Source organism: Pollachius pollachius (genome assembly GCF_949987615.1).
Source record: "Pollachius pollachius genome assembly, chromosome: 11".
NCBI classification, from domain to species: Eukaryota; Metazoa; Chordata; class Actinopteri; order Gadiformes; family Gadidae; genus Pollachius; species Pollachius pollachius.
Genome location: NC_136944.1, coordinates 24,421,676 through 24,433,722, shown reverse-complemented (window position 1 = coordinate 24,433,722; position 12,047 = coordinate 24,421,676). Strand labels below are relative to the sequence as shown.

Genomic DNA, 12,047 nt, shown 5'->3' with positions numbered 1-12,047 from the left:
TATATAAATACAATAATGCAAAAGAAGAGACACTGTATACACCTGCTCCACATGCAGAGTTGAGACATCTCCACAGCATCTGAATCAAACATCAGGGACAGCATATCATTCCTAATGTACCTCAGAGAGTCACACATTTAAACGCTGTGTTATCAAATGCCTCAATCTATTCAAGACTAGATCGATGTACATTAAATATTCAGAGTCAATCATTTGTTTAGAGTTTTCAGTTTACAGCCTGTTGGCCTAGACAGTGTTGAGTGAAATACTGTTTTGAGAAAATTGCTTTCCCTTCTCTTATCTTTCATCCGAATATCTTACAAACATTACGCAATGTGATATGAAGTGAAACAGCGTCCCCGTGTGCAGATATATATACGTGCCGCACTGTTTATTGCGATTTACAGAGGTAAAAAGGATCCAAATAATTAACTAAATGTGTTGATACATCAATGTGATGTTCATCACATTGATTTGTTTATATTCGCAGACACTATATTATAATGCAACAATTTTCACTATAAGTCACTCAATAAATATAATAGAGCGAATGCCTTCTCTCTTTACCTTGTTAGATCCAATTGGGCTTCATACATATAAGGAATTAATTATGCTAATAAAAATGCATAATGTACGACCTTGATCAAATCAGATGTCATTTAACTGGGTGGACTGGTACTGGTAAGAATGACAGCATCACAGTGCGTGGTACTGCCCCTTTAAGGAATGACGCAACCCGGTTGAACTGGGGCTCTGGGTTGTGTGTGTGTGAGCGGACTCTGAATCAACCGCATCTATTGTCGGGACGGGACTCTGGCGCTGGCCGCTCCGGTTCGTCTTCGGTCGGTGGTGCGAAGGAGAAGATGGAGTTTTTAATCGGGAACCTTTTCAGCACGCCGATTGGCACTCGGATTGGTAAACTGCGTTAATGGAGCACTAGTGTCAGTCTGTTATCCTGGGAGGCACACAGACGCCCCTCACAGCCCGGGGAACACCTTCCTGTTACCCGGGATCCTCCAGTTGCCCCGGGAGCCAGGGGCGCGTTTAGGGAAATGGGTTTAAATCCATGAAACGATATTTAATGCATTGACAACCGAAACGCGTCCGAGGCAGGGCTGTAATTATGCAGATCGACAGCTCAACGCATGTTAATTGCTTGACTGACGCGTTCACGACACAATAGCAACACTTCTGGGGCGGGACTGAGAGCTGTAATCCCCAAATTGATTGGCTGTAAATCCGTCCTAGTGGGACCGAGCGAATGTGGCACACATCCTCACGATTCAAACTGGGTCAGGAAGATGGACCGACGTTGGTCCGTCCAACAGATACCCACGAAGTGCAGTCATTGGTTGAAATGTGTTTATAAATTAATTGTAATGACTGCCCACCATGTAATGAGAATATAATAATTAATTAAGTGACGTGGTGTGTGTTCTCCAGAGCTCGCCACCAGCTCCAGCCTGCAGTCGGAGAACTGGGCCCTTACCATGGAGATCTGCGACCTGGTCAACGGCTCGGAGGAGGGGTGTGTGTGGACTGCATTATGCATCATGCATCAGCTGATCATGGATCTGCAGGATGCATTAATAACGGGTCAGGACGCTAAGTGTTGTGTGAATCCACAGGCCCAGAGACGCAGTCAAAGCAGTTAGGAGGCGGATTGTGGGCAACAAGAACTTCAAGGAGGTTATGTACACACTGTCGGTGAGCATTCCTTTAACTCATAATAATGGCTAATCACTGTTCTCCTGTACGACCTGATTGGTTTAGCTGCCCTCTCCTGTAAACCCTGATTGGCTGATCATTCTGCTCCTGTAAACCCTGATTGGCTGATCATTCTTCTCCTGTAAACCCTGATTGGCTGATCATTCTTCTCCTGTAAACCCTGATTGGCTGATCATTCTGCTCCTGTAAACCCTGATTGGCTGATCATTCTGCTCCTGTAAACCCTGATTGGCTGATCATTCTGCTCCTGTAAACCCTGATTGGCTGATCAGCTCTTGTGAATCTTATTGTTTCATGCTGTGTTTCCATGAGCTCTATTGGTTGGCCCGACTCCGTCTCTCCTTGGCGGCCTCAGGTCCTGGAGGCCTGTGTGAAGAACTGCGGCCATAGGTTCCACGTGCTGGTGTCCACGCGGGAGTTCATCGAGGCCGTCCTGGTCCGGGCCATCATCCCCAAGAACAACCCTCCGCTGGTTCTGCACGACCGCGTGCTCAGCCTGATCCAGGTGAGCCACGCGTCAAGTGACCTTAGTCACATGACGCTTAGTCATGTGACCTTAGTCACATGTGAGGTGATATGTAATGCATACACTGACAATAAGTTCTAGTGTGTCTGGTGTGTAATGCTGACGTCTGAGGTGAAGAACCTCTCAACATAGCTGCTCCTTATTGCACAACGTCTGGTCAGATGTTGTTCCAGCTGTTGTTTTGAACAGGGTTCTGGGTTCTCTTCTCACTGCCTCTTCCTGATTTTCTTCCCGACGGCGTTCCGGGTGAAGGCTTGGGCCGATGCGTTCCGCAGCTCCCCCGACCTGACCGGGGTGGTGTCGGTCTACGAGGACCTGCGGAGGAAAGGCCTGGACTTCCCCGTGGTGCAGCTCGAAGGGAACTCAACCAGCAACCCCGCGGCGCGCAAGGTGACCGGAGAGACAGCCTAGCTGTTAGAGACGTGCTAGAGACACCTGACACAGAACCCATGACACAGAACCCTGACACAGAACCGATGACGCAGAACCCTTACTCTGAACCCATGACACAGAACCCTTGCTATGAACCCATGACACAGAACCCATGACACAGAACCCATGACAGAGAACCCATGACAAAGAACCCATGACGCAGAACCCATGACGCAGAACCCATGACACAGAACCCATGACGCAGAACCCTTACTCGGAACCCCTGACACAGAACCCATGACACAGAACCCTTACTCTGAACCCCTGACACAGAACCCGTGACACAGAACCCTTACTCTCAACCCATTACACAGAACCCTTACTCTGAACCCCTGACACAGAACCCATGACACAGAACCCATACCACAGAACCCTTACTCTCAACCCATTACACAGAACCCTTACTCTGAACCCGTGACACAGAACTGTGATCTGGACCTGCGAACCAGCTGTGAGCTTTGTTTGTTGCAAGCTTTGTATGATGGGGGGAGGCAGGTTGTGTTACTGGTTGAAGAGTGGAGCATGACAGCCACTATCCTAAAGAGCTGGGGAGGAGCTAATGTTTATGAGACCCACAGAAGAAGAAAGTTACCCAGAACTAAAATAAAAGGGTTTGGTTGGAGGTGATATGATGAAGTAGAGGAAGTCCTCAGCTCTCCGTCCCATGGTGTCTATAACGCATGTCCCGGGAGGGGGTCTGGTCTAGTCTGGGTTCTCCTTTCTGGTTTGGGTTCTCCTGTCTGGTCTGGTGCGGGGTTCTCTGGTCTGGTCTGGGTTCTCCTGTCTGGTCTGTTGCCAGGTTCTCCTGTCTGGTCTGGGTTCTCCTGTCTGGTCTGGTCTGGTCTGGTCTGGTCTGGGTTCTCCTGTCTGGTCTGGTCTGGGTTCTCCTTTCTGGTCTGGGTTCTCCTGTCTGGTTTGGGTTCTCCTGTCTGGTCTGGTCTGGGTTCTCCTGTCTGGTCTGGTCTGGGTTCTCCTGTCTGGTCTGGTCTGGGTTCTCCTTTCTGGTCTGGGTTCTCCTGTCTGGTTTGGGTTCTCCTGTCTGGTCTGGTCTGGGTTCTCCTGTCTGGTCTGGTCTGGGTTCTCCTGTCTGGTCTGGTCTGGGTTCTCCTTTCTGGTCTGGGTTCTCCTGTCTGGTTTGGGTTCTCCTGTCTGGTCTGGTTTGGGTTCTCCTCTCTGGTTTGGGTTCTCCTTTCTGGTCTGGGTTCTCCTGTCTGGTTTGGGTTCTCCTGTGGTGACTCTGTGCTTTCGCTCACCAGAGCTTGCCTGTGAACGGGGCTCTGTCCATCCCCCCCCACCGGCCCCCCTCCCAGCAGGACCACCGTGTCTTCAGCCCCGACCAGGTGATGGTGCCCTCAGGTCCCTCAGACGCCCGGGTTCGATGTGTGATGAAACTGTTTTGACTCTGAGACGGGTTGACCGTCTGAGGCCTTCAGCTCTTTCTCTAAGGTTTCTTACTTGGTCGTCGTTCTCTCTCTGGCTCGTTTGCCGTTAGCCTAAAGGTCTGTCATGGTTTAGCGGAGGCACCCTGAGTTGGGTCCATTGTGCTCAGACTCTACGTTCTGCGCAGGTAAAGAAGCTGAAGGCGGACATGGGGGGGGTGCAGAGCGACCTCACCGTCATGGCCGACATGATGAGTCAGCTGGACCCCGTCACCGCCACTCACGCAGACGTGGAGAGGCTTCAGGTAAGACCGCAGCGTTCTGCGGCAACACTGGTTCCTGTGTTTCCACCGTCAGACTGATCGATGCACTGGGCCCCGCCCAACTGGGCGGACCACATATCTGAATGTGGTCCAGCCTGCTGGGTCAGGTTCTGTTGCTTACGTTCACGCTGAAGCTTTTGCTAAACTTAGTGGCCCTTGTGACTCCGCCCCCGGCCTCCTGCTGGTCCTCAGGTCTTCAGGCCCTGTGTCTGAGGTTCTTCTGTGTCCCAGCAGCAGCTGTTCCTGGTCCTCAGGTCTTCAGCTTTTCAGGCCCTGTGTCTGAGGTTCCTCTGTGTCCCAGCAGCAGCTGTTGCTGGTCCTCAGGTCTTCAGGTCTTCAGGCCCTGTGTCTGAGGTTCCTCTGTGTCCCAGCAGCAGCTGTTCCTGGTCCTCAGGTCTTCAGGCCCTGTGTCTGAGGTTCCTCTGTGTCCCAGCAGCAGCTGTTCCTGGTCCTCAGGTCTTCAGGCCCTGTGTCTGAGGTTCCTCTGTGTCCCAGCAGCAGCTGTTCCTGGTCCTCAGGTCTTCAGGTCTTCAGGCCCTGTGTATGAGGTTCCTCTGTGTCCCAGCAGCAGCTGTTCCTGGTCCTCAGGTCTTCAGCTCTTCAGGCCCTGTGTCTGAGGTTCCTCTGTGTCCCAGCAGCAGCTGTTGCTGGTCCTCAGGTCTTCAGCTCTTCAGGCCCTGTGTCTGAGGTTCCTCTGTGTCCCAGTAGCAGCTGTTCCTGGTCCTCAGGTCTTCAGGCCCTGTGTCTGAGGTTCCTCTGTGTCCCAGCAGCAGCTGTTCCTGGTCCTCAGGTCTTCAGCTCTTCAGGCCCTGTGTCTGAGGTTCCTCTGTGTCCCAGCAGCAGATGTTGCTGGTCCTCAGCTCTTCAGCTCTTCAGGCCCTATCTCTGAGGTTCCTCTGTGTCCCAGCAGCTGCTGTACCTGGTCTGCAAGGCTATGCAGGAACGCATCCTGGAGATGGTCCCTTGTCTCAGCGAGGAGCAGCTGATCGAGGAGCTGCTGGCAGTAAACGATGAGATGAACACCACCTTCGCCCGCTACCAGAGGTCCGTGTTGGGGACAGTGGAATGTTTTTATATTATTAAAAAGAAAAGTTATTTATTTTTATAAATATGTTTTTAATTGTGTTCAGTAACTATGAGTCCCATCTTCACAGGTTTGAAAGACAAATGACCAACGGGGAAAGCACAACGCCAAAGGTAAGTCTGTTCCGGAAATGCGTGTTAAATCCACACGTTCCCCTGTAATGCCACGCATCATTTAATGTGTCATTATCTCTCAGACCCCCACTTATGTCAACTTGACTGAACTGGGGCTGGCCAGCAACTCTGTCGACCAATCAGACGTCTTTAACCAATCCCCGGTTGAAGCTGTGTCCAGCCAGTTTGTTAACCTGAGTAAGTAGCTACAGCTAACATGTTCGTAGCCACATCTCCCCCACCCAGAGGACTTATCTGGCAGGTTTGGCACTTTGCTGCACAGAAGTTATTTTATGGCCAATGGAATGAATCCCTGAATTCCTAAGTAAAAGCTTAACATCTGGACCCTCTAGCTGTAGTTGGCATGAAGAAACCATCCCTAACATGTTTAGTCACCTCTAGTGTTCATATAACTAACTACTTACTACTTACTAACCCTCTCTGTACAGGTACCCGGGAATCGGACTCAGATGCAGATTTTCCTCAAACAAACTCTGAATCTCATCTCAGACGAAGGTAAACATCTTGACACGTTTCAGAGACCCCGAGAGAGATTGAATGGTTCAGAGAAATACAGTAATGATAAGTTAATATAGCTGTAACTAACATTATCGATGAATCACTTTCATTCCAAACTCTTCCCTCAACAAACTTTAAATGATGGCATTCCAGAAGATTCTGATATCGTATAGTCGTGGAATGTTGACGTGACTTCATTTGAAGCACATCATCGCAGGACTTCTGCGGTGCGGGCCGCTGGCAGACTGGTTCTAAATGATAACAGGGCCTATGACTACATCGGTACTGATGCTGGCTCCACCTGTGTTGCCATGGTAGCTGACCCAGTGTGTGTTTCAGTGAGCCGGGGGGAGATGCTGTGGAGGGCGTGGCCAGCGCCCACGCTCACTGCGTCCAGACTCACGGAATGGTAAATAGACAACCTCAAAACCTTTTCCTCAACATGTTCTGTTTAGATTGATGAATGTTGCGCTTCTAGCGGGAGGTTAACCGAGGTTAGAATTGGAAACGGCTTGGGTTATTTTACAGAGAAGAGCAAAATAAATGCTTCAAATAATTTTCCACCCACAAAATGTGAACGTATCAAGAGAATTGCGGGTTTGTATGAAAACATTTGAGCTTATCTGTTTGGTACACGCTGCTGTCACAAGGCAGGATAAATTAATTATCACGAGTAATGATGGCTTTCTCAACCGCCATGTTGCAGAATCTGATTATAAGCTACTATTTACAACGGTAAACGGGTCTCAGTGCCGGTATAAAGTATGCATTCACAAACAAACTGGCTGGTTTGAAACTTAACTGGAGCAAAAGTTCATGAATGAACTAAAAGAATTCCTAAAATGGGAAGTAGATGCAAATGCATGATATGGATAGCAAGCAGCGCATTAAGGTCAAACACGGACACACGCTCAGCTCAGTAGGTCCAACATAGGGGCAGCCCTATTGAAACAACAGTGATATAGGGTTAGGGTACTATAGTAACTATAAGGGTTAGGGTTAGGGTACTATAGTAACTATAAGGGTTAGGGTTAGGGTACTATAGTAACTATAAGGGTTAGGGTTAGGGTACTATAGTAACTATAAGGGTTAGGGTTAGGGTACTATAGTAACTATAAGGGTTAGGGTTAGGGTACTATAGTAACTAAGGGTTAGGGTACTATAGTAACTATAAGGGTTAGGGTACTATAGTAACTATAAGGGTTAGGGTACTATATTAACTATAAGGGTTAGGGTACTATAGTAACTATAAGGGTTAGGGTACTATAGTAACTATAAGGGTTAGGGTACTATATTAACTATAAGGGTTAGGGTACTATATTAACTATAAGGGTTAGGGTACTATATTAACTATAAGGGTTAGGGTACTATAGTAACTATAAGGGTTAGGGTACTATAGTAACTATAAGGGTTAGGGTACTATAGTAACTAAGGGTTAGGGTACTATAGTAACTATAAGGGTTAGGGTACTGTAGTAACTATAAGGGTTAGAGTTAGGGTACTATAGTAACTATAAGGGTAAGGGTACTATAGTAACTATAAGGGTAAGGGTACTATAGTAACTATAAGGGTTAGGGTACTAAAGTAACTATAAGGGTTAGGGTTAGGGTACTATAGTAACTAAGGATTAGAGTTAGGGTACTATAGTAACTATAACGGTTAGGGTTAGTAACTTTAGTAACTATATTACTGTTGTTTCGGCTGGCCCTAAGATTAGCTGGGGGAGAATCTACAGTCTCCTACAGAGGCAGACATCAACCAGAACCTGTATTCACTCAGGGCGGGAAACTAATTGATTCATGTAAGAATCGTCACTCTTATCTTAACTAAATCTATTTAGGTTTGTCTTTGTGTTTTTACGTTATTGCAATTGGTTAAAATAACTAAAACAACAGAACACTTAACCTGCTTTCATGCCATAATTTGGGACTCTGCCTTTTAAGTTCACAGCGGACGGGAGTTGGTCCTGTACGCGCCCCTACGAACTGAAACTAACCCTAACCCTATGAACTGAAACTAACCCTAACCCTATGAACTGAAACTAACCCTAACCCTAACCCTATGAACTGAACAGAATAGTTTGGAATCGATTCAGATTCTAATCGTGACCCCATCGTAGATGTGTCTAACGGTGACCTGGTCACCTGATCGAGTGTCTAAGCCTGACCTGGTCATCTGGTTGAGTGTCTAAGCCTGACCTGGTCACTAGCGGTGACCTGGTCACCTGATCGAGTGTCTAACCCTGACCTGGTCATCTGGTTGAGTGTCTAAGCCTGACCTGGTCACTAGCAGTGACCTGGTCACCTGGTTGATTGTCTAAGCCTAACCTGGTCACTAGCGGTGACCTGGTCATCTGGTTGAGTGTGTAACCCTGACCTGGTCATCTGGTTGAGTGTCTAACCCTGACCTGGTCATCTGGTTGAGTGTCTAACCCTGACCACCTGATTTGTTTGAAGGACCACAGCCGCAGCCTGTCTCCGTACTCTGACTGGATGGTTAGGAGGGGAATGGTGGGTGCTGTCGGGGAGCAGGGTGCTGTGGGCGTCTCATGGCTGCACCCGTTCTGATCAACTTGTCTTGTTTTTATTTTGCGTGGTTCATACTGGTTCCCAGTTTATCCCTGCTGCTTGGTGGAAAGCATGCGTACGTGTTCTGTGATTGTATTATTATTTAGAGTTTGGTGTTGGAGGATCCTGCATGTGGTGGTGACTCCGCCAGACCTCCCGTGACCTCTGACCTCCAGACCTAAAGGTCATCAGGGCTCCTGTGACCTCTGACCTGCAGCTGTGATGACATGTGACCTTATTTAGCCCAATGAGGAAGAAGCATCCCACTGTTATTGCCCCCCTGTGTTATCCTCCTGTCGACTGCGCTGTGTAGATATCTATATCTATAGATTGATAGATATAGATCAATTATTTTACTTTTTAATTTGAAGTATCATTATTCCATATCTAATTTTGTGCAGCGTCCTTATGGTGTAATTGCATGTTCTGCAGGTGTTTTAAAGGCATTCAGTTATGCATCATTGGTGTTTGTATGTGCTTGATGTTCTGGTGTAAGCAAGGTTTCACTCCATTACACTATACAGTATGTACACTATGCATTACACTATACATGTGAACTATATATTACACTATACAGTATGTACACTATACATTACACTATACAGTATGTACACTATACATTACACTATATATGTGAACTATATATTACACTATACAGTATGTACACTATATATTACACTATACATGTGAACTATATATTACACTATACAGTATGTTAACTTTATTTTACACTATACATGTGAACTATATATTACGCCCAGGTAGGTAGCAACACAAGCTAGCTAGCCTCATGTGGACACAGAGCAGGAAAGCTAATCTCTAACCCGACTTCTGAGTTGAAACTCTGAACTCTTTTTCCTCAGATTCCTCTCAACCAATCGAACATGATGGATGACATCGAAAAATGGCTGGATTACGATGACGAGGTCAGTGATTGGTTCTTAGGATTAAAGATGACACACATTTTGGAACGTTATTGACCAATCAGGATGGAGTATTTAACATGCTGTAGTATAAAACAGTGTGATCTCTTGATTCCCACAGAATGCTGACTTTGACGACTCGGAGGGCGTGACCAGTGCAGGTAAGGGTCAGGGTTAGCCTCTCTGGTCCCCTGGTCCTCTGGTCCCCTGGTCCTCTGGTCCTCTGGTCCTCTCCCCTGGTCCTCTGGTCCCCTGGTCCTCTGGTCCCCTGGTCCCCTGGTCCTCTGGTCCCCTGGTCCTCTGGTCCCCTGGTCCTCTGGTCCTCTGGTCCCCTGGTCCCCTGGTCCTCTCCCCTGGTCCTCTGGTCCCCTGGTCCTCTGGTCCTCTGGTCCTCTGGTCCTCTGGTCCTCTGGTCCACTGGTCCTCTGGTCCCCTGGTCCTCTGGTCCCCTGGTCCCCTGGTCCTCTCCCCTGGTCCTCTGGTCCCCTGGTCCCCTGGTCCTCTGGTCCTCTGGTCCACTGGTCCTCTGGTCCCCTGGTCCTCTGGTCCCCTGGTCCCCTGGTCCTCTCCCCTGGTCCTCTGGTCCCCTGGTCCCCTGGTCCTCTGGTCCTCTGGTCCTCTGGTCCCCTGGTCCTCTGGTCCTCTGGTCCTCTGGTCCTCTGGTCCCCTGGTCCTCTGGTCCTCTGGTCCTCTGGTCCCCTGGTCCTCTGGTCCTCTGGTCCTCTGGTCCCCTGGTCCTCCGGGGTCTCTGACCGGCTGTGTCTCCCCAGAGTTTGACAGGTTCCTGGCTGGCAGGGCCCAGGCGGCCGAGCGCCTGCCCTCGCTGCGGACCCCCTCCCTGGACCACAGCCCCCCCGGGACCTGCAGCCCAGACCCCCAGGACCCCCTCTGATGGACCTGCAGCCCAGACCCCCAGGACCCCCTCTGATGGACCTGCAGCCCAGACCCCCAGGACCCCCTCTGATGGACCTGCAGCCCAGACCCCCAGGACCCCCTCTGATGGACCTGCAGCCCAGACCCCCAGGACCCCCTCTGATGGACCTGCAGCCCAGACCCCCAGGACCCCCTCAGACTTTCGATGGCTGGCCAGAGGAATGGAATCTGCTGCTAGCCAATTAAATGAGAAGAGGAATTCTGCAACGGTGTGTGTGTGTGTGTGTGTGTGTGTGTGTGTGTGTGTGTGTGTGTGTGTGTGTGTTGTATGGAATAAGTTATTTTGGACCAAGAATATTTTTAACCAATTGTGAGTAAGTACAAATACTATGAAAATATTTTTTTTAAACTAAATTTGTTTCCTTTCTGCTAATGAAACAAAAACTAGCGTATATTTAATTCAATGTCGTACGTCACGACAAGTAAAGAAATGGGGCTGACATGAAGAGCAGGCACTAAAGCGCTGCTCATACATGTTGTAGAGCTTTAAGTAGAGCGACGATGACAATTTAACTTACTTAACTTTGTCTGAGAAGGATATCCCATTTTTACACGTCTGACACTATAGTGTGCTGAATACTATTAAACTGATACTCGAGTATTCATTTATACATTTTCATTCTGTGAGGGTTTGTCCATTAGCCCTACAAGTGTATGATTAAAAATGTAACGTAGTTTGACATTTTATAAGCTTATGAACACGTAAGCGAGAAGTTTAAGATGAGCCTAATTCATGGAGGGGTTGTGATTGAAGAAATATGCTGCTGTTTCACTCACATTGCTGTTTAATTTTCTGCTGGTTTTGTAACTTAGCTTGAGCAGTAGGGAGGGTTTCTGCACTGAGAAGAAGGTGAAGGTTAGGGTTAGGGTTAGTAACTAACCCTAACCCTAACCTCAACTCAATGTTAGAAGAACCAAGCTTCTGCTGATGGATCCAGACACTGATCCTGGATTCAGACTGATCCAGTCTGAATCCTTTTGTCATGTTGTGTAATAAACTGTTCTGTCCTGCGTATGCCAATAAAAAGTGCCACCATGTGCTCTGACTGCATGTATAGCCTGGCTGATCTTCACAAGTCCCACACATGAAGAAACAAAGAAATGCTCCAAACATGAATGATGCCGCTTCACAATGTTAGCTGTGAGTTAGTGTGTCGGTTTGTGTGTGTGTAATGTGTGAGGACAACAACACAACTTAACTACTTAAATTACAGATTACAACAGTGGTACGCACAGTTGAAAGAAGACACCATTTTCCATCCCATGAGGGCACAAGGAGTGCAGGGATAGACCCTTTTGCACACCGCTGGATAATGGGAAAATAGGTTTGAATCAATAAGGAATCCAAAATATAACAATTGTTCAATATAGGCTCTATAAGGAAGTCGGTGGGGGAAAAGTATGAATACATGATCACTTTTATTTGAATTATATTATATCATTTGGTAGTATTTGTTGGATCCTTTTTAGGTTCCTGTCAATCTAATAGTGGACACTCCTGTCCAACGGGGGGCAGTAAA

General features: G+C 48.0%; 1 protein-coding gene across 2 annotated transcripts; it reads left to right on the top strand.

The window, feature by feature from the left end:
• Positions 1-767: 767 nt before the first annotated feature.
• Positions 768-11,460, top strand: tom1 (target of myb1 membrane trafficking protein). 2 transcript variants are annotated; one of them, XM_079746970.1, is made up of 15 exons: positions 768-915; positions 1,444-1,528; positions 1,629-1,707; positions 2,084-2,233; positions 2,507-2,644; positions 3,943-4,026; positions 4,254-4,370; positions 5,299-5,432; positions 5,543-5,585; positions 5,669-5,783; positions 6,035-6,101; positions 6,444-6,513; positions 9,535-9,597; positions 9,716-9,755; positions 10,365-11,460. In XM_079746970.1, exons 1-15 carry the CDS (start codon positions 864-866, stop codon positions 10,484-10,486), a joined length of 1,359 nt encoding a protein of 452 aa, XP_079603096.1. In that variant the 5' UTR covers positions 768-863; the 3' UTR covers positions 10,487-11,460. The 2 variants fall into 2 exon arrangements, with proteins under 2 accessions (XP_079603096.1, XP_079603097.1); XM_079746971.1 differs by lacking the exon at positions 3,943-4,026.
• Positions 11,461-12,047: the final 587 nt, after the last annotated feature.

What these genes read in the sequence shown, in the direction of transcription:
- tom1 (XM_079746970.1), top strand. Translation starts at nt 864, where the DNA reads ATGGAGTTTTTAATCGGGAACCTTTTCAGCACGCCGATTGGCACTCGG. An exon ending in ACCTTCGCCCGCTACCAGAG is followed by an intron (nt 5,433 to 5,542) that starts GTCCGTGTTGGG and finishes CCATCTTCACAG; the next exon opens with GTTTGAAAGACAAATGACCA. An exon ending in GGAGGGCGTGACCAGTGCAG is followed by an intron (nt 9,756 to 10,364) that starts GTAAGGGTCAGG and finishes GTGTCTCCCCAG; the next exon opens with AGTTTGACAGGTTCCTGGCT.